The 23,106-nt window shown below is 38.4% G+C and overlaps 1 protein-coding gene across 2 annotated transcripts in view; it reads left to right on the top strand.

Annotated features, from left to right (window-relative positions):
• The window catches only part of CCDC170 (coiled-coil domain containing 170), a 96,693-nt gene that overhangs the window by 49,805 nt on the left and 23,782 nt on the right, over nt 1–23,106 (top strand). For both annotated transcript variants that reach the window (XM_068550961.1, XM_068550962.1), the window contains exons 6-7: nt 13,328–13,645; nt 21,931–22,131. In XM_068550961.1, coding sequence (XP_068407062.1) covers nt 13,328–13,645; nt 21,931–22,131 — 519 coding nt within the window. The remainder of the gene's footprint in view (nt 1–13,327; nt 13,646–21,930; nt 22,132–23,106) is intronic.

The following is a 23,106-nucleotide window of genomic DNA, read 5'->3' as shown; positions in this document are numbered from 1 at the left end:
TGAAAACCAGCTGTGGATGAGCACACTAGTGTTATTGACTGCAATTTCAAAGGCTCCTCTCAGCAGGAGGGCTGGGGCTCCATGGGAGTCAGTGACCTGATCTGGCCATTGGATACAGTTTTTTTCTAATTAGAAAAAAAGAAATACAAAACACTTCAAAGTAAAAAGTTTGTAGCTAATACGTCTTATTTGGTTAAACTGTAAGGATTACAAAATTTTTAAATTAATTTTTGAACAAATAGGTAATGCATTCACAAGATACAAAATTCTAAATGGACACAGGGGAATGTGATGAGAAGTTATCCCCCAATCCCTTCCCCCCAGCCACCCAGTTGGTCTCTCTAGAGGCAACCTGTTAACAATTTCTTATATACCTTTCTAGAAATATTCTACATATATATATGCATATTCTTTTTATTTATTTTTAACACAAATGGCAACATACTCTGCACCTCTATGTTTTTCTTTTTATTTACTTTTAAAAAAATTGGTAAGACACTACACACTATTATACACAAGGCTGCTATGAATAATCTATCAGTTCTCATATGTGAGACTATATCAGCAAGACGAAAATCCTAGAAGTAGACTTGCTGGGTCAAAGGATATGGGGTTTGTAATTTTGAGAGATATTGCCAAAGGGAAGTGACTCTTAATTCCAAACTTTTATTTATCCAATGAATTGCTTTACCTTTTAAATTAGCTGGAGCCTGTTTGAGCATGGGAATTAATACTGTATTTTTTTTAACACTATATAATCCTTTAATTATATTTTTAAAATTTTGTGTCAAGGAAACTAATTATGGGATTAATAATAACAATTAATTTCCAAAAGCAAAAGTGAGCTAGTGCAATCAGTTAATAAAATACATAGGAGAACACTGAAGAGTAAAGGAGATGGAGTTTAAAATTAAGGAATGACTAATGCTGAAAAAGAGAGGCTCCATGAAGGGTGAGGGTTCAGTGGTGTCCCACAGGCTGTGACGGGGGTTCTGGAGTTGGCGGGATACAGTAGAAGGAGCCATCTTTGTGGGATCATCTCTTAGGTCTTCCAGGTCTACAGTGACCTCACTGCCAGGCTGAGGTGAGATGGGAAGTTGGAATATGAAAGTGATCCACAGTAATGATAATAATTTCTATTTCCCCCCAATTCTCTGTATCAAAAGCCCTTCTTACCACTGGATTTCTTCTTCTGTCACATTAACTTTGTGAAATGAGTAAAAATTTTATCACTGTTATCAAGTCACTTCAATCATTTGAGCACCTTGTCTTAGTCTCCTTCGGCTATCATAATAAAATGCCATACACTGGGTGGCTTAAAAAACAGACATTTATTTCTCATAGTTCTGGAGGCTGGGAGGTAATTACATTTAGTGACCTCATCTAAATGTAATTACCTCTCAATGGTCCCATCTCCAGACACCATCACGTTGGATGCTAGGGCTTCAACATACGAATTTTGAAGGGACACAATTCAAATAACTCAATTATTTTTCTTCAAATTTTTCTTACAAAAAATTTCAAACATGTATAGAAAGGAATACAATGAACATCCATTTATTACCCACCCAAATGCAACAGTTGTTAGCATTTTGCTGTATTTGCTTTATTACTTTGTATACACACACACACACACACACACACACACACACACAAAATAGGTTTAGACATCGTATGTATTGTTTCTGACTACAGCAGCATATATATTCTAAGAATACGGACATTACCGTACATAATCACAATATCATTATCACATCTAAAAGTCAACAATAATGCCACAATATCATCCTTGGAGGTTATCAGACCCACAAGTTTTTTGTACTCCTTAAGAGGTGGAATTTAATCCGCCTCCCCTTGTGGGCTGGATGAATTGGCTCACTTCCAGTGAGTGGAATATGTCAGAAGTGGTGGGATCTCACTTATGAGGTTGGGTTATGAAAACACTGTGGCTTTTGTCTTAGATACACTCTCTTGAATTCCCTTGCATCATTGCTTTTGAGGAACACCAGCTGTCATGTGGTGGGGCACTCAGGTAGCCAGCTGCATGGCCCAGGTGCCCAGGAACCGAGGCCTATCAGCTACCATGTGAGTGAGCTTGGAAGTGGATCCTCCTTCAGATGATCTTGAGATGACAGTAGCCCTGGTCAACAGCTTGACTATAACCTTCTGAGAGACCTTGAGCAAGAAACACCCAGCTAAGTCAGTCCCAGATTTCTGGCCCATAGTGCTGTGAGATAATAAATGTTTGTTGTGTTAAGCCACTAAGTTTGGGCTAATTTGTTACACAGCAATAGATAATCAATAACCATCTAATATTGACATTCAAATTTCATCATTTTCTACAAGAATGTCTTTTATAGCTGTTTTCTTTCCCAAATTGGGGCTCAGTCTAGGTTCATTCATTGCATTTATTTGTTATGTTTAACCTTTTATAGTTTTTCAAAAAATATTATTGACTTGTACAGAGTACAGAGCAGTAGTCTGATTGTTTCTTCAAGATGTTATTTAACTTGCTTATCTATGCCCTGTACACTTAAAGTTGGATCTAGGGGCTGTATTGGATTAAGGTTAAACCTTTTTTCACAAAAAATTAATGAATTAATTAATTTTTGGCTGCGTTGGGCCTTTGTTGCTGCACATGGGCTTTCTCTAGCTGTGGTGAGCAGGGGCTACTCTTTGTTGTGGTGAGTGGGCTTCTCATTGTGGTGGCTTCTCTTGTTGTGGAGCACAGGCTCTAGGCACACGGGCTTCAGTAGTTGTGGCATGTGGACTCAGTAGTTGTGGCTTGTGGGCTCTAGAGCACAGGCTCAGTAGTTGTGGCGCACGGGCTTAGTTGCTCTGCAGCATGTGGGATCCTCCTGGACCAGGGATTGAACCTCTGTCCCCTGCATTGGCAGGCGGATTCTTAACCACTGCGCCACCAGGGAAGTCCCCAGGTTAAACCTTTTTGGCAAGAATATTTCAAAGCTAAAGTTGTATACTTCATATTGCATTGCATTAGAAGCAGATAGTGTTAGATTTTTCCATTGTTGCTGAAACTAAGTTTGATTGCCCATATCTTTAGTGTAAAGGTACATTTTCTTTTCCCTGCAGTTAAGTAAGGTATCTGTGGGGTGATCATTGGCAGGTTATTTCTGTTCCGCATCAAGTTGACCTAGTGATGTCATCATCCATTGATTCTTTTCTGGATTAACTTACATCAGGGGTGGCAAAGTGGTAATATTCTAATTTCATCCTTCCTTCTACTTATTAGTTGACATTCTTACATAAAGAAAAGCTTTTTGTTTTCTTACCTTTTATTTTCAATTCTATGGACACATGGATTTTTATTTATTGATACTTAATATGTTATAATCAATTATTCTCCTTTTGGCTTTCCAATCCTCCATGTTTGGCCAGGACGAGTCCCTACAAGATGGTCTCTGTGACCTTATAACCTGACTCCTTTAGTCTTTCAATGCTTCCTTGCCTTTTGACAGAATATGACATCTTAGGCTCAATTTTCAGACCACAGAACTAAAAGCAACCTATTCTCTATGGAGCTTTGGCTCCTTTTACTGGGGAATGGTGCTTAGAAACAAGATTCAGGCTTTAGGTGTGCTCATTGCTATTGGGGTGTCATTGCTTTCAGTGGACAGAGCTAGAAATACTTTTTTTAGTAATAAATTAATACTGGTATTTTTAATTAAAAGTAATATTCTAGAGTTAATTAGAATATTACTTTTAATTAAAATTAATTGATTAAAAAATTAATTTAAAACATTTAAAATTAATTAATTTATTAATAAATTAATATCTTTTAACTTTATATTAGTATCTTTTGGATCCTAACAATAATATTTACTCATTTGCTTTGTCTTAACATATACATAAAATTATTTGAAAATTACACTTTCAATATTCTACCTATAAGTAAACCTTCTTAGTGAAGTTTAAGACTCTCAGACTTTTCTGGAGATGAGCAGTAGGAAATGACAATGTATTGCAAGAGCACATTAAAAATACAGAACTTATTCCTCTTCTTATATGTGTCTTTACTTGTAAATGACTGATGATGCAACACTGTTCAGACTTGTGAAACACATTCACATTGGGATCAAGTTCCTGCCAAAATAATACAAATTATTAAAAAAATATGGGCAGTAAAAAACTTGAGGTCTTTAATAAAGTGCTCATTCATGGGATTATGACTCCAAAGATTTACTACTGAAAAACACTGTCAAGTGGTTTTGCTGGCACATTAATGTTCTCAGGGAGAGTTTTCATAATGCTTTCTAAAGCTCTGTTTTTGAGGTTGGAAACTTACTTTATTAAAAGTCCAGAATGACTGCTGAGGTAGAAGTATCTGCAGGGCTGGGGTGCTGTTTCTACCAAACTCAGCTTTTCTTATTATCTTAATGATTTTTTTTAAGTTACTTTATGAAAATTCCCAAATAAAAATCCAGGTGATTTATTATACATATGGATAATATATTATTTGAGAATCTTTAATAGTTAAAATTGCAGTACGTTTTAAAAACTTTTATAGATTGGCACCTTTTTTTGTTGCTGTTGTCTCGAAATAATCTAATGCTGAGAAAAGTAGTCACTTTATCTACATTAGCCACACACATTTCCTATAGACCAGACATTTCAATCAGTGAATCAGAAATTAAACTTACGTAATGGATTTAAAATAGCTTATTTTCCTTCACACTGTTCACATTTTCCTTAATTCTATTGGCCAGAATTGAAGCTAGGAAAGAATATTGGTTTTGGAGTCAGCAGGCTTGGTTTGGAAGGATGTCCCTTCTGCTTTCTTGGTTTGTTGTCTACAGCAGAGTGTGTAAGAGGGGAGAGGCTACGAGAGACACACTGAGCAGGGTGGCTCAGAGGCGAGGCTCTTGGGTTTTTAATATAGGCTCCAGAATCATTTGGCTGTGTGATCTGAGGCATATGACTTTACCTCTTTGAACTTCAGTTTCTTGTATGTAAAATGGGAAAATAATTTAATGATCTACCTCTTACAGTTATCGTTAGGATTGAATGATGTAATCTACATATGGTACTCAAGACAAGCCCGGCACATAATTGATGCTCAGTGTTTTAATTTCCTTTTCCTAGTTATTTACTTTTATCTAGGGATTAAACTAAATGTATGGTTATTTTAAGAGTACAGACATATGGAAAGAGTTCCTGGAAGTGAGAAATAATCAGACAGGATAAATTACTAAAGAAGTTAAAGATCTCTTTATAATCATAGAATCACAATGTTGGAAGTGACCCTAAGGTCTTTTAGAATCTAGATCATCTAACTCTCTATTTGAAATAAGAATCATCTCTAAAATGTCCCTGTCTAGCTAGTGCCCAGCCTTCCCTTGAACTCCTCCAGAGGCAGGGAACTCACAGGAGGTCCACCTCCTCTGTGCAGTCTTAATTGTTTGACAGTTCTTCACTGTAGCAAGTCAGGATCAAAATCCCTATAATTCACGTCCTCATCCTGGTTCTCTCTTTTTTTCCAGTTTTATGGAGATATAATCGCTAAACAGTACTGTATAAGTAGAGCATAATGGTTTGACTTACATACATTGTGAAATGATTACACAATAAGTTTAGTGAGCACCCATCATCTCGTATAGATAGAAAATTAAAGAAATAGAAAATTTTTTCCTTGTGATGAGAACTCTCAGGATTTACTCTCTTAACAGCTGTCCCGTATAACATACGGCAGCGTTCATTATACTTATCATGTTGTACATCACATCCCTAGGATTTATTTGTCTTTTAACTGGGAGATTGTACCTTTTGACTGCCTTCATCCAATTCCCCCTTCCCCTACCTCCCACCCCTGGCAACCGATGAGTTTGTTTGTTTTTCAAGTATATTTGTCCTACAACACTGTGTTAGTTCCTGCTATGCAACATAGTGATTTGATATTTCTGTACATTTCAAAATGATCATCATGGTAAGTCTAGTTACTGTCAGTCACAATAAAAGGGTATTACGTAATTATTGATTCTATTCCCCAATGTACATTTCATACCCATGACTCATTTATTTTGCAGCTGGAAGTTTGTACATCTTAGTCTCCCTCACCTACTTCTCTCCTTCCCTCATCCCCCTACCCTCTGGCAACCACCTGTTTGTTCTCTGTATCTATGACTCCATTTCTGTTTTGTTATGTCTGTTCATTTGTCTTTTAGATTGCACATATAAATGGAATCACACAGTGATTCTGTGTCTTTCTCTGTCTGACTTATTTCACTTAGCATAATACCCTCTAGGTCCATCCATGTTGTTGCAAATGGCAAGATTTCATTCTTTTTTTATAGCTGAGTTTATAGCTGAGTTATATACATTCTTTTCTTATAGCTCAGTTTATAGCTGAGTTATGTGTGTGTGTGTGTGTGTGTGTGTGTGTGTGTGTATGTATATATATATATATATATATATATATATATATAAAATGCTGCAAGGAACATAAGGGTGCATATATCTTTTCTAATTAGTATTTTCATTTTCTTTGGATAAATATCCAGGAGTGGAATTGCTGGATGATATGGTTGTTCAATTTTAAATTTTTTGAGGAATCTCCATATTGTTTTCCACAGAGGCTGCACCAATTTACATTCCACCAACTGTGAACAAGGGTTTCCTTTTCTCCACATCCTCACCAACACTTGCTATTTGTTGTCTTACTGATAATAACTGTGCTGACTGGTGAGAAGTAATATCTCATTGTGGTTTTGATTTTCAATAGTGATGGTGAGCATCTTTTCATGGATCTGTTGGCCATCTGTATGTCTTTTTGGAAAAATGTCTATTCAGGTCCTCTGCCCATTTTTCAATCTTGTTCTCTCTTTTTTTTTTTTTTTTTTTTAATGTTGAGTTGTATCAGCTCTTCGTATATTTTGGCTTTTAACCTGTTAAAAGATTTATTGTTTGCAGATATCTTCTTCCATTCAATAGGCTGCCTTTTCATTTTGTTGATAGTTTCCTTTGCTGTGCAACAGCTTTTTAGTTTGATGTAGTCCCATTTGTTTATTTTTGATTTTGTTTCCCTTGCCTGAGGAGACAGGTCCAAAAAAATATTACTAAGACTGATGTCAAAGAGCATATAGCCTATGTTTTTTTTCTAGAAGTTTTATGGTTTCAGGTCTTACATTTAAGTTTTTAATCCATTTTGAATTTATTCTTGTGTATGGTGTGAGGAAGTAGTCCAGTTTGATTGTTTTGCATGTAGCTGTCTAGTTTTTCCAACGCCATTTATTGACGAGGCTGTCCTTTTCCTACAGTATATTCTTGCCTCCTTTGTTGTAGATTAATTGCCCATATAAATGTGAGTTTATTTCTGGGGTCTCTATTCTATTCCATTGATCTACATGTCTGTTTTTGTGCCAGTACCACACAGTTTTGATTACTGTAGCTCTGTGTAGTAGTTTGAAATCAGGGAGCATGATACCTCCAGCTTTTTCTTCTTTCTGAAGAAGGTTTTGACTATTTGAGGTCTTTTGTGTTTCCATACAAATTTTAGAATTATTTGTTCTAATTCTGTGAAAAATACCATTGGTATTTTGATAGATATTGCATTGAATTTGTAGATTGCCTTGGGTAGTATGGTCATTTTAACAATATTAATTATTCCAGTCCATGATCATGGTATATTTTTTTATCTGTTTCTGTCATCTTCAGTTTCTTTCATCAGTGTCTTATAATCTTCTGAATACAGGTCTTTTACCTCCTTAGATTTATTTCTAGATATTCTATTCTTCTCAATGTGATTGCAAATGGGATAGTTTTCTTGATTTCTCTTCCCGATAGTTCATCGTTAGTATATAGAAATGCAACAGATTTTTGCATATTAATTTTGTATCCTACAACTTTGCTGAATTCATTGATGAGTTCCAGTAGTTTTTTGGTGGCATCTTTAGGATTTTCTATGTATAGTATTATGTCATCTGCAAACATGATGGTTTTGCTTCTTCCTTTACAATTTTGATTCTTTTAATTTCTTTTTCTTGTCTGATTGTTGTGGCTAAGACTTCCAATACTATGTTGAGTAAAAGTGGCAAGAGTGGGCATCTTTATCTTGTTCCAGATCCTAGAGGAAATGCTTTCAGATTTTCACCATTGAGTATGATGTTAGCTGTGGGCTTGTCATATATATGGCCTTTATTATGTTGAGGTATATTCCCTCTATGCCCACTCTCTGGAGAGTTTTTTTTTTTATCATAAATGGATGTTGAATTCTGTCAAAATCTTTTCCTGCATCTATTGAGATGATCATATGATTTTTATTTTTCAATATATTAATGTAGTATATAACACTGATGGATTTGGAGATGTTGAAACATCCTTGCATCCCTGGGATAAATCCCTCTTGATCATGGGTATGATCATTTTAATGTATTGTTAAAATTGATTTGCTAATTTATTGTTGACGATTTTTGCATCTATGTTTATCAGTGGTATTAGCCTGTAATTTTCTTTTTAGTGATTCTTTGTCTGGTTTTGGTATCAGGATAATACATGGCCTTGTGGAATGAGTTTGGAAGTGTTCCTTCCTTTGCAATTTTTTGAAACAATTCGAGAAGGATAGGTGTTAACTCTTCTCTAAATGTTTGGTAGAATTCACCTATGAAGCCATCTGATCCTGAAATTTTGTTTGTTGGAAGTTTTAAAATTACTGATTCAATTTTATTACTGGTGTTTGGTCTGTTCATATTTTCTATTTCTTCCTGATTCAGTCTTGGAAAAAATTGTATGTTTCTAGGAATTGGGGCTGGCTGAGTGGCCCAGGGTGTCCCAGAGCTGGTGTTGGCTCCTTCGTGTGTGGGCTGGGTCCTGACATGGCAGGTTCCTGGGTTGCAGTGGTCCTGGGTCTGTTGTCTGCCTACTTGTGGGTGGAGTTGGTTCCTGGGGTGGCTGGCTGAGGGGCCCAAGGTATCTCAGAGCTGGTGTTGACCTCCTAGTGGCTGTGGCCAAGTAATATCAGCTGGCTGTGGGTCTTGGGGGTCCCAGGGCTAGTGCAGGTGTGCAGGTTGGTGGGGCCTGGTCCTGGGCATTCTGGTGGGTGGGCTAGGGGATTATGGGGTCCTAAGGCAGACAGCCAGCCTACTGGTGGTGCTGTATCCCTTCCCAGCTAGCTACTTGGCCTGAGGCATCCCAGTACTGGTGCCAACAGGATGGTGGGTAGGTCTGGGTCCTGGCGCTCATAAGCTAGAGGAGCTCACCATTCTAAAATGGTGAGTAATTAAAATGAAAATAAACACTAAAATAATATCTGCTCATATTATAAAAAATTAAAAATGTTCATAAGGCTCCAAAGTAAAATTTAAAATCATCTCTCCTTCCACTTCTAGCCTCACTTTACACTCTTGTTTTAACCTCTGATATTACCATTAAGACTTTAAAGCAATACATTTCTGTTCCTGATTCAACAACCTGAGATAGTATTTTTAGATGTTCTGCTATGATATATGATGAATTTAATGCCTCCTACTTTTTACTCCCATCGTTCTGCATTCCAGTTTTTATTATATTATTGTATTTACCTTGTCAAGGTTTGTAATATTTTCATTCTGTTCTGTAACTATAATTAAGTTTTCAATGCTTTGTCTTTAGGTTCATTCAACACATTTAAAGTAAATTAAAACAGAATTTAAAATAACATGATTGCATAAATATTTTTATTATGGGTCTAATCCTAGTATGTGATGCAGAACTCATTCCATTTTGACAATGTCCCTCTTAAAAGTTCAGCTGGGAACTGTCCATGGTCCTCCAGGCACAGTCTGACCAGTTCAGGGCAGAGCGTTTTGCAGTACTGAAGTGAAGCCCAGGAACACACTGGCCTCATGGACAGTTAAATTTACTGTTAACTTGTATCGGGTTTTTCAATAATGGGAATTTCCAATTTAAGTTGAATTCTTATTATTTTCCAAGGTTGATAATGCCACTGGGACAGCTCAGATTTGGGAAAGGTCTTCCTCATTTTGAAGTAAAATGTTACTCTGCAGCTTCCACTCTAATAGATGATGGAATTACAGGGCCAAAGGATATTGTGCATATTACATGTTTTAGATATTTATATCAAAATTATACCTATTCATACTTCCACCAGCAATGTATGAGAGGACAAGTTTGGGGGAATTTCTGAGTTTATTTGTTAATGTTAACTGCAGTAGGTAGAAATAACCAACGAATTTTTAATTTTATGAAATTTGTCTAGGGTTGGATGAATTAAGCTCAAGCCAGACGTTTTCTACCCTGATGATAATTAGTCATTTTAGTTTTGAGAGGCAGTTTGATCTCAGGCATATCCAAATCCATAGGATGGTTAGCAACATCGTAATAGGAATCAATTGTGTTTTAAAAACACAAACCTTTGAATGATTTCATTACTTAATGCATTTAATTGGGAAGTTAAATTGAACACCTTGATCATATTATTTACAAATGTTTTTGTTAAAAGTAATTGTGAAGGGGTCATTATACATTTGTTGCATTAGTAGCACTGAATCTAAAGATTTGTTAATTTAAAACATTTTTAAAGTGATCCCTGTCACTGACTCGATAGGGCCTGTGCTCATTTGCCAGTGCGATTTCTTCTGTGGAGGTCAGCCCTGCTTTTGCTCTGAGGGAGCTACTTGTTTCTTGTTCTGTGTGTCAGTGTGCTCTGACAGCAGTCCCGAGGTCCTGGCCGGTGACACCAATGTCACATTACTTCAGCGTATCCTTGAGGTAGCCATGCAACCAGACTCCACTCTAGCCGCTGTCTCCCAATAGCTCTACAAGTAATTGCATTTGCAGTCTGAGGACATCTGTTTCCAGCAGACCGGCCGCGTGCCTCTGAATTCTGAAGCGCTTAATCAGAGCACTGGGGGAGCAGGTCCCCAAGGCCTTGTCGCTGGCTCCCAAGTCTGCATTTCATATGAGAAACAGCATATAGTTCACTGGGCTGAAATGTGTCCAGAAAAAAAAAGTCTGACCTGCTGCCATGTGCCACTATATTCTATGACCACAAAAGAATTTTCTGATTTTTATTAGACATAAGCATTGGTGCTTTGGATTTGTTAAAGAAGACTGTTTTGACCCTGGTCTCTAAGGCAGTGAGCAAACAGTCTGATATTGGGGTGGAAAAAATTCCTCATAGCCGAAATATTTTAATTGTGTTTATTGGTCTCCTGGTGTAAGCTGCCGATTGATTAGTTTATTCCAAACTGACAGTAAGTCTATAGTACTCAAGTGTCTGATATATTTTTTGTGTATTTTTAGGATCTTTTGTAAATTCCTGGTAAAAATGTCTCTTCATTGGTCATGGAAACTCCCCTCTTTTGCATTAGGGACTTTCTTTCAATGTAAAAGTTAATATGTAATTTCCTATCGAGTTTTAGAACTCTGAGGGGATTAGGATTAATTTTCATCCCTGCATCATCGAACTTAGGACCTCAGTTTTCTAGACACACATTAGATGGTAGTTTCTAAGTAATACATGGGCCCAATTTATTATCGCCAATGCTGATACTAGTTACTCTAATTGAGCAGCTACTGTATTACTATCTGAAAAGAAATCTGTAAAGTGTTAAAATATTGTATTTGTGATAAAGTGTACATAATTTAATTAGCAGTAATAATGGGACTTCTCTGCACAGACGACTGGTTTGGAAAGGGAGCGGGGAAATGGAGCTGGTGCCAGGACCTGGAGAAGCAAAGCATTTCACAAACTAGTTTCTATAATTAGTTTAGTTATTACATCTCTGAAAGGGGCAGCTTTCTCTAACTACCTACATCCACTCGATGACTTTTCATTCAAATTGATGCCCAAGACTTCCTTGATTTTTAAAAAAATCACCAGAAAAAAAAAAGGAAGATATTCTCTTTCTTTTTTTTTAAATAAAAAGTAAGAGGTAGCATTCCAAGTAACATTCTTCCTGTCTTCAAGCTCTAATGCAAAAGGGATGATTGCATTTTAACTAGCAGCCTGAAATGTTGCTGGCCAGTTTAGACGTAGAATCTGTTATTTGAAGATATTGTTTCTTTTTAGTTATTTTTGCCCCTAACATACTATTTTAAATAAAAACCAAAAATATGTTTGCCATTTACCTAGACTACAGTATTATAGAAGTGCTGGCTAACCGACTGCTTAATTTTATCTGATGTGAATTCACTTACTTTGGAACTTGATGTCCACAAGTGTTTTTTTTTTTTTTTTTTTTTTTAAGTGAATTTTAAAGATATCCTTTTTATGCCTCTTTGGACCATTCTACATAGAGTAAATAGAAGAAGGTGTACTGGTAACTTTCTCAATGCCCTTTATTTTATTTTTTTATTTTTTTTTATTTTTTGGCTGTGTTGGGTCTTTGTTTCTGTGCGAGGGCTTTCTCTAGTTGTGGCAAGCGGGGGCCACTCTTCATCGCGGTGCGCGGGCCTCTCACTCTCGCGGCCTCTCTTGTTGCGGAGCACAGGCTCCAGACGTGCAGGCTCAGTAATTGTGGCTCACGGACCTAGTTGCTCTGCGGCGTGTGGGATCTTCCCAGACCAGGGCTCAAACCCGTGTCCCCTGCATTGGCAGGCAGATTCTCAACCACTGCGCCACCAGGGAAGCCCCAATGCCCTTTATTTTTACAAACCTAATCATACATATAATATTCTTTGAAATTATTCTTCTCAGTATGGTACTCTATCTCCCTCTAACTTTTAATCCTCCCACCCACCAAATGGCTACTCCTTTCTATGTCCTTTCTGCAGGTTCTATCAGTATTGGTTTTATTTTTATGAGACAGGGGGATACACAGTCAATGAATATTGAAAGAAAGATTTTACTCTCCTTTATACAATGATGTTTTATGATAATTCTACACTGTTATTTAAAATAGTTTTAAGGGGAGACATCTTCATTCAAATAACTTTTAGTGACTTATTAGGACTCTGAGGGTTTACTGTTTACTCAACATCAATTTCCATTTACACCAAACTTAAGAACACATTGGCCTGTAACCATATTCTATATATGGATCGAATCTACTAGTATGTTAGCCAATGATTTGTTTTTATTAACTCTTTCCAGAGGTCCACATAGAAAAGGCTTATATGTCAGTTTCCTTTTTTTTTTTTCTAGCCCTGATTTTATATCCCTTCTCTTCTTCAGACATCTAAATTTACCTAACATAGCTTTACAATTTAACAACTTTATGAAGAGAGGATAGGGCACCTAAAATTAAAAATGGAATGAGCATTTAACCCTAACTCCTTGAACTCATTAGCAAGCAAGGTAAATGAGAAGCAAATGCGGGTTCCCCTCTTTGGCTGTTAATGCTACTGTCCTCACTTTCCGAAATTATTTTAGGACTTGCTCAGTGCTGTAGAGGCGAAAGAAGCTCTTGAAAGGGAAGTTAAGATCCTCCAAGAAAGGCTGCTGGCTGGCCAGCGGGTCTGGGATATCTCAGAGCAGGAACTGAGCCTCTTGAAGAGACGCTCTCTGGAGTTGGAGAAGAGTTTGAAGGCCAGTGTGGATGCAGCCGCAGCCTCACAGAGCGAGTACTTCTCCTTTAGGGAGAAAATTGCAGCCCTCCTGAGGAGCAGCTCGGGCACGCTTAGGCCCATGGAGGATGCCATTCTGGAGAGGATTCGAGAAATGGGCGGCCGGGAAGAGAGCGGGAAACGGGTGAGTGGGTGATGGCTGCGTACAAGCTTCTTAAGGACAGTCAGTTCCTTCATTTGGCATACTCGGTAAGTGAGTGGGTTGTCTGAGTTAGTTAAAAGTAGCATTTAAATGTGGTTGTACTACTTTCAATTATATATTATACTCCCAAAGCCTGACTGCATACTACCATGCGGGTTCTGGACTCAGAGCTACCCGGGCTGAATCTTGGTCTCTACTGCACACTCACTTGGTCCAGATGTGACCTTGGGCAGGTTCCTGAGAGGACAGCCTCTGAGATTTTGTTTCCTGGTCTGCTGTACAGGAACAGCCCAGGGTCCACACCCCTCGTCTGAAACCCTTGGAGCCTGCTGTGGTTTTGGATTCAGAATTTTTCAGTGTTTAGGAAGGTGAAATTGTCCCCAGAAAGGTAATGGAGAAAGCACCCTTACACATTCCTCCTCAGTGGGGTCTGGGACAGCACCCCATAATCACCACATTCATCTTCTGTGGCAAAAGCTGTGAGCAGCTCTGCTGCATGGGACCCACCAAGACTGTGAATAGCCTCGGTCACTTCAGGTCAGGGTTTGTTGCCAAATCCTGTCAGGTCAAGATTTGCCAGCAAATAACTTTTGGAAAAAAACCGTCAGCTTTCAGATCCTTTTGGATTTTGGAACTGTAGATAAGAGTTCCTGGACCTGTAACTGTATCTGCCTCTTCAGGTTATTGTTTGTTGTAAGCATGAAATGAAAAAAAAATTGTTAGGAAGTCCTTAACACACTGTCTGGCAAATAGCAACAATAAACATTAACTATTGCTGCCCTGGCCCATCCTCCACTCTCTCCTCCTCTCCCCTTCTCTCCTCCTTTTCCTGATGTGTTGGTACCTGGAACAGTCTTCCAGGGGACCTATTTAACAAGTGAAGTGGATTTAAAAATGGTTTAAATCACACATATGATTGAAGCTTGCTTAATTTTGTTACCTTATTTATATTATTAACAATTCTCATTTTCTATAAAGCTTTGCTTAGCTGAGTTAATTTCAGCCCACACTCTGTTTAAACTATCCCCAAATACAGATTATTGAAGTCCTAATTAATGAGGTTTTAAGGTAAATAATATCCAAATTCTATGTATAATTCCATTAGGAACTATTTCTTCTATTGAGTTCATTTTTTTGCTTGAAAGGAGAAAATGCACTTTTCCTCCTTTTAATGATCCTAAAAAACTCAAAGTGATCACTAACTCAAAGTTTGGGGTTGCATTTGTAAATTTCCTTTAGTGATAAAACTTCTTTTAAAAAACAAATTTATTTATTTATTTTTGGCTGTGTTGGGTCTTCATTGTGGTGTGCGGGCTTCTCATTGCAGTGGCTTCTCTTGTTGCGGAGCACGGGCTCAAGGCACACAGGCTTCAGTATTTGCAGCACGTGGGCTCAGTAGCTGTGGCTCGTGGGCCCTAGAGCGCGTGGGCTTCAGTAGCTGTGGTGTGCCCTAGAGCGCGTGGGCTTCAGTAGTTGTGGTGCACTGGCTTAGTTTCTCTGTGGCATGTGGGATCTTCCTGGACCAGGGGTTGAACCCGTGTCCCCTGCATTGGCAGGCGGATTCTTAACCACTGCGCCACCAGGGAAGTCCCGATAAAACATTTTTAATTCCCTTTAAAACTCTGCAAAATTCACATGTGCTCCAGGAGCAGCCCTAGTGACTCCTTTGTTCAAGTACAGGATTCTCTGTGGCTATAAAATGTTCACCCCTGTAACGTGCGTGGGTCGCTGAGAGTGACTCAGTTTATCTTGTGGTGCAGTACGCATATAGGTCCTGGATTGGGGGAGGGAATTATTTACAGGACTAGGAAAAACTTCTAGTGATTTACCTTGGATAGTAATAGACGTACTTCAATAGCTAATGGATCTTTGCCATGTCATTTTATTGCTTCCCTCTTCTATTTTCCCAACTGTTTTCCTAAAACTATTTTAATTCCAGCATGTGAAACATGGCATAAAGTTGTCAGCATGAAGTATATGTTTATTTTCTAAAGCAAAACGATGTAAATTGGTTAAGCTGGATATGCCTCCTCCCTCTCCTCATAAAAATGAGAATGATTCAGTGTTTTTAGTGCCTTTGTCCGCCTTTCCTACCCTGTAATTTTTTTCGATAGCTGCTCTCACTATTTAAAAGCCTGAAATCAAGCATATGGCTGGCATCCTGTGTGACTCATCTTCAAGTAAAATCAGGAGAAAATGGATTCCATATATCGTCTTAGAAATGTTTCTGAAGAATGGGAGCTTTACACATTGATGAATCTGTTTGTGGAGGAGGCTGCAACGCCCTGCCAGCTGCCATGGATAAACACACAGTCCACTGTTGAGTGATACCCATGCGCTCCGGGCCTGGCAAATTCTCCCCTTCACCGTGACGCCTACTTACTGAACATTGCTTTTCTTGTTTACCTCTTCGCTGTTCATTTTCGCTCTCCTCTATTTGCGGTTCGGGGTAGAACTCAGGACACCACCCACACTTTTTCAGTAAGTCATTTCTACTTGTTCCGTGCTTTTCTGATTATAACAAAATCTCATTTTCTTTTTAAATGCTATGCTATATCTTAGAGCAGGGTGTCTCAGCTATTGACATTTTGAGCTGGATAATCCTTTGCCGTAAAGGCCGTTCTGTGTATTGTAGGATTTGTAGCAGCATCTCCAGCTTCTACCCACTAGACACCGATAGTACCTCCTCTTCTCCCCAATTTGTGACAAGCAAAGATGTCTCTAGACATTGCCAGATGTCCCTGGGGGGTGGGGGTGGGGGCGGTGAAATTGCCTGTAGTTGAAAACCACTCTCTGAGAGGAATGTTCTACTGTCGGGTTCCCAGGAATTCTAACTGACTATTTTGATGTTATGTAGCCTGAAATTTCAGGACACTTGTAACGGGTACTTTTGAAATAATGATTTCTTACGCAATGACGGGAAGCCGTGACATTTTCAGGTTTTAGTTTAGAATCTTGAGGCAAAGTGTTTGTTTGTTTGTTTGTTTTTTGTTTTCTAACTTCTAGATGTTTCCAAACTGGCTAATCACCTGGCTGAGAATTGATTTGTACAGAGAGGACAGGACCATGAGTGATTTCCATGTCGTCTCCTTAATTGTAGACAAATTAGTACAACCTTACAAAAATTTATCTAGACAGCTCGTCTGTTCTGCTTTAGAGCACACACAAGGCTGTACATCCTTCACTGGAGCTTTTCCATTCTGGTGAGGGGGCTTTGGGGAACCAATCCGATGCCGTAAAGGACCTGAGATGTTTCCGCAACTCCCACACTCCCCCTTCTGATCTCATCATTCTGCTCAGTTCTGAATCCTCCAATATCCTAAACCAAACGTTTGCCCAGAAGCTTCAAGTAGACTTCCTTTGACATTTAATTGTCCAGTATTATGTTATATAGTCACCCCTGGCTACAAGGGCATCTGGGAAAGTACACAGATAGAGATTTCAGCTCTCCCAGCCTCTATAGTGTATTAATTTCCTAGAATGGCCATGACAAAGTACCACTACCTGGGTGGCTTAAACAACAGAAATTTATTGTCTCACAGTTCTGGAGGCTTGAAGTCCAAAGTTCAGGTGTTAGAATTGGTGTCTTCTGAGTGCCGCAGGGGAGAATCTGTTTCACACCTCTCATCTAGCTTCTGTAGCCTCAGGTATTCCTTGGCTTATGGATCATGATCTCTCCGTGTCTTCCATAATTTTCCTTCTACTTGTGTGTCTCTCTTTCCAAATTTCCCCTTTTAATAAGGACACCAGTCATAATGGATTAGGGCCCATCCTCAAAACCTCATTTTAACTTGATTATCTTTGTAAAGATTCTGTTTCCAAATAAGGTCACGTTCTGAGGCACCAGGGGACTTGCCCACATCTCTTTTGGGGTGACCCAATTCAAATCATAATAAAAGTTGACATACACAACTTTTATTATGTATGTCATACTTTTATTATGTATGACAGGTGTAGGGCTAGCCTGTCAATAAAGTTGGCCATACATACTGACAAGAAGGAAGGATAATTTGATTGGTTCCTGATAACTTATTTTTTTATATTTCTTAAGTGAAAATCTAGCTTGCATAATCAGAAGAGAATTGTTCATGTCCAAAAGGCACTGGCCCTTAAGTGACCTAAGTGGCCCTTTCTTCAGTTTTGAGCTCTCGTGTTTCCATTGGGTTTAATCTTAGGGCAAAAGTGCCTCTCTGGAAAAATCAACAACTACTTGTCCTTGGGAAGTAAATTAATTCTTTTAGGGCATTATGACTTCACTTACAAAATCCAAGCTGCTTGTTTTTGAAGTATGGTTTACTTCAGGGCCTTCTTTTTGTTTTTAAAAAATTGAGATATGTATTCTTTATTACAATCCACCCCCTCTTCCCTGCCCTATTCCATGTATCTCTAGTGTTGAAATCCCTGGCACATTTTGTCCCACAGAGTATCAGAGATATATTAACAAATGATACTAAGAAAAAGGAGGAGAAAAAAAAAAAGGAAAGAAAAATCACATTTCTTGGTGTGAGAAACACAACACAACTTTACAGTTTTGATGGGCCACATATATTCACCCGGGCACTGGCATTCGATGTTCCCAAGAACTGTCAGATTGGAATGTTAATTCATTTTAATAAAAATATGTAAATTTGACTTTGAAAAGACTTGGTGGTATCATATCATGGAGATCTAGGTAAGCGTATGAAGGTAAGTTCTGTGGTGCATAGAATATAGGGAAGTTCATAGCTGTTTGCTCCTCTCTGGACACCAGAATCTTGGCAGGGAGGTTGGGTAGGTTCTGCACAGGTCAGCCATACTGGTGTTTTTAAAAGTTATACTCTGCTGAGTCTGCAAGTTCCGTGGAACACTTTCAGGTCCACCCAGGGTGAGGATGCAGGAGGGACCCCCTCACCTCTGATTCAACACATTTATTCCTTATTTGTCTTTCCCAGAAAGACTTCTAGTTGAAAAACAGGCTCTGTGGGCTGAAAAGAGTTTGAGAAACATGATGTAACATAATTCCTGAAAAGCTCCATAAACTCTTTATGACAAAAGCAAAGGACTGAGTGAACCCACATACTGGAGGAGTAATACTGATGATAAAAGTGGATGCAGCTAAGAATAGAACTACCATACGACCAAGCAGTCCCACTACTGGGCATATACCCTGAGAAAACCATAATTCAAAAAGAGTCATGTACCACAATGTTCATTGCAGCTCTATTTACAGTAGCCAGGACATGGAAGCAACCTAAGTGTCCATCAACAGATGAATGGGTAAAGAAGATGTGGCACATATATACAATGGAATATTACTCAGCCATAAAAAGAAATGAAATTGAGTTATTTGTAGTGAGGTGGGTGGACCTAAAGACTGTCATACAGAGTGAAGTAAGTCAGAAAGAGAAAAACAAATACCATATGCTAACACATATATATGGAATCTAAAAAAAAAAAAAAAAAGGTTCTGAAGAACCTAGGGGAAGGACAGGAATAAAGACGCAGACCTACTAGAGAATGGACTTGAGGACACGGGGAGGGGAAGGGTAAGCTGGGATGAAGTGAGATAGTGGCATGGACATATATACACTACCAAATATAAAATAGATAGCTAGTGGGAAGCAGCCACATAGCACAGGGAGATCAGCTCTGTGCTTTGTGTCCACCTAGAGGGGTGGGATAGGGAAGGGTGGGAGGGAGACACAAGAGGGAGGAGATACGGGGATATATGTATATGTATAGCTGATTCACTTTGTTATACAGCAGAAACTAACACACCATTGTAGAGCAATTATACTCCAATAAAGATGTTAAAAAAAAAAAAGTGGATGCAATATGTTGAACTTCAATTGTGTATGGAATACCGGGCTACTTGAATTACCTAATTTAGATCATCTGCTCATCATAGCAAAGTCTATGAGTTTCAGGGAGGTTAATTTCTTGCTTCAGTTAACACGCTGGTAAGTGGTAGAGTGAGCACTTGAAATCAGGACTGTCTGACTTTATAAAGTCCCTGTTCCACAGTCTGGTCTACATCAGGTGTCTGCTTCTTCCTTCAGGGTCATTATCACTCTCTGAGTCTAGTTACTGCACTTGCTCGAGGTCATTACTGACTGATTTCCACTGAAGACTTTGCTCTCCTCTGGTGAGGTCTGCAGTGTGTTGACTGTGGCTAAGTGATCACACAGTTTTCCATCTCTCCAGCTGAGATTTTCTGCATCTGTGAGCTCTTTGGTTTCATTCTCTTTGCCAGGTCAACTGTAAGATAGGAGAACTGTGGAAGGATCTTCAGGTAGAAAGACTTACTTTCTACTGGGAGTCCAACGTGAAACCACATTTTCAGTTGCACAGAAATGTGTTATCCCTCGTACAACATAATATCATTAGACAGCCCCTTAGGAGCCAGTATCTTGAGGAGGTTGTTCTGTCGGTTACTTTGTATATGGTACTTAATGCATTTCTTGCATTAAGGTCAGATCTACTATTGCACTAAAGGTAGGAAATATGAAATGAGGGTTCTTAGAGCCTCATAGTCTATAATGAAATTATAAATTTCCTTTGGAAATGGAATTCCTTGGATATGATGCTGAGCAGCTTGCCATCAAATAGCTGATTTCAAACACCCAAAGGAGTATAGAATTAATTGAATTATAGGCCTCGGACCTTGAGAGCCTTAGAAGGACAAAATTAGAGAGTTCAGAGATTAAGTAATTTAACCTTCCTGATTGTAGCACTTCAGCCCCCCATAACAGTCTTAACAAATGATTGGCCAAATTCTAGCCTTCTCCAGTGACTGGGAACTCCACTACCTGACATGTGAAGATGCTTAAAATATGAGGTAAAAACAAACCCACAAAATTGCGTATATAATATCTCGACTATATTTTAGCAATACATACAAATAAATTATTAAAAAATATTAATAGTTGTTGCCTCTGGGTGGTGGGATCATGGGAATTAGTTTTGCTTATTTACACTTTTGTTTTTGTCCGTAATGAATCTTCTTATACAGTGAGTATGTGTCACTTTGAAATTATTGGGGCTGGGGGAAATTCTTAACATTAGAGTAAGATTCTTTGATTTATACCTGTTGGTCCTCAACTTGAGCTCTGAGGGCAGCTCAGAACAAATCCTACTATTCTTCTATATAATCGCTTTTTAAAATAGTTGAAGACAGCTTGAATGTCTTCTTGCCTTTAAATTTGGTTGTTTGTAGATAAGCAAACAGGAATTTTTTTTTTAAACCTGAGACTGTAAGTCTGAGACCGTCAAGATATTTTAATTTCTGTGAGAATGGTACTGAGTATTATGTAAATATCTACTACTTTTCCCCTTTCTTCTTCCAAAATAAACCACCAAAGCCAAACAAATTTATCACCTCAAACTTGGTGTTTTTATTGAATTCAGCATTTTCTGAAAATTGGATTTGGCAGAATCAATTTGAGTAATCTCAAAGTGTACTTGAGGTGTTTGGTAAATTTAAATTCTTGGTTTAAGGGAAGGTCAGGACAAAGAGGGAAACTCCAGGAAAGGATGAAAGCGTTGGGCAAGGTAGGGGGTTGTGTAGAGTTTTGGGTCCTTTAATGGAGAAATAGTGATTTTATGCTTTAGAGGAGGAGGTGGTGATCAGATTTCCTTGCCTTCTTATACTCTGCTATTGACCGTATTTAGAGTCATTATATTAGTGGAATTTTGCCCTTTCAAATGCTAAAACGATGACATTACTCCAAAAGTATTCAGCACAGACGCAGTACCACTGCACTTTAGTGCATGAGTAACCAATATGCAATAGAAAGTTCTAAAAAAAGCTTGAGAAAATATCTTTCTGCACTTGAATTCCTGGTAATGTCTCAAGGTTACCTATCAAGATTACCTCATTGTATAATCTTAATCTGGTATATGTAGTGAAAGAGTTTCTCTGGAAAATGGTTATAAGTTTTCAAAGTACTTTCTGTCTGAATTCTTTTTCCAACTAAGCTTTGAAACTCCTAAATTAATCGTAGTTTTAGGAGTAAGTGTTTTCCGTAAAGACTTCTCAAGGAACCTGTTTAAGGAATTATATAAAAATTAAAAATACCAGTAAAATATTTTATTAGCTAACGAATGTAGATTTATTTCAAGCAGAGGCAAAGACAGCTATCCATGACCTGTTTTTTTTAAGTTAATTGTTACAAAGAATCTGGAAGCTGGTGTTATAAATAGTTTAGTCCCTTCGGCTAAGCACTAGATTTTAACACTTTGTTGCAACTGAAAGAAGGCTTATCCTTGTTCTGTTTCTTTGTTTCCAGATGGTCTCCCAGCTTGAAGCCCAAATATCTGAGCTTGTTGGACAGTTGGGAAATGAGTCTGGGTTTCACCAGAGAGCTCTACAGAGAGCCCAGAAAGCAGAAAACAAGTTGGAGACTCTTCAGGGTCAGCTGACACACCTGGAGGGAGAGCTGGTCTCTGGAGACGTTTTGCGAGACAACTTGAATTTCGAGAAGCAAAAAGTAATAACCTGAGGGCATGTCCATGGGTGGAAACATCTGCTGCAGTATAAAATTTTACCTGCAAATATTTTGAATTTTATAGTACTTTGGTAGATTGGTTAAGTTCTGAGTTCTGAGTAAATTTCAAGGAACAATGGATATTGTTTTGGTGTTCCTATTGTTTGGAGCTTCCTGGATTCAAGTTAATTCAATTAAATTCAACAGGTATTTATTGAACGTCTGTTATATGTGAGACTCTGAAGGTTTGGGGGGTAAGGTATAACACGCAGTTCTTGGCCATAAAACCTCATGATTCAATAGAAGAGACAGACATTCAAATAATTTGCTGTACTATAAGGCTATAGGTGTTATAATAGATGTATTGATCAACAGAGTGCTCTAGGAGTCTGGTGAAGGGAGTGATAAATTCTGGATGAGGGGAGGATTTTACAGTGGAGGAGATAATCAAGTTCATCTTTGAAGGATAAGTAGGATTTTAGTGGAGAGAAAGAGCAGATACCGTAGGGCAAACAGTTTGAACAAAAGCCTGAAAGTTGCAAGTGCATAGTATATTCAGAGAGCGCAGAGTAGCTGTTCCCATGTGGCTGGAACGTGGCATTCTTGGTGAGGCTCTGGCAGGAGAGCAGATTGGAATGGCTTGGGTTATGAAGACTGAGTTCTCTTTATTCTGTAGACTATGACGTGTAATAAGTGACTTTTGAACATCACAGTATTTTAGAAAGATCACATCACTGTGGAGCTGGGATTGCAGTGTGGAGAGACTCAGAGATGATAGTGGCGATAACCCAGCGGGAGACAAGGAAAGTAGAGTGAGAAGAGATGGGGTCTAAGCTTAAGATTTGACCCTGGGAAGACCATTGGTGACATCCGAGCGGCAGTTTTAGTAGAGCGGTGGAGAATAGGAGGGGTGACTAGTAAGAGAAGGGCTAGAGACTTAGACGGCTACCAAGTCTGGTGACCAAAGAGAAAAGAGGC

The sequence above is a fragment of the Eschrichtius robustus genome, chromosome 9 (genome assembly GCF_028021215.1).
Source record: "Eschrichtius robustus isolate mEscRob2 chromosome 9, mEscRob2.pri, whole genome shotgun sequence".
NCBI classification, from domain to species: domain Eukaryota; kingdom Metazoa; phylum Chordata; class Mammalia; order Artiodactyla; family Eschrichtiidae; genus Eschrichtius; species Eschrichtius robustus.
Note: the sequence above shows the minus strand (reverse complement) of the source record. Positions and strands in the feature narration are given on the sequence as shown.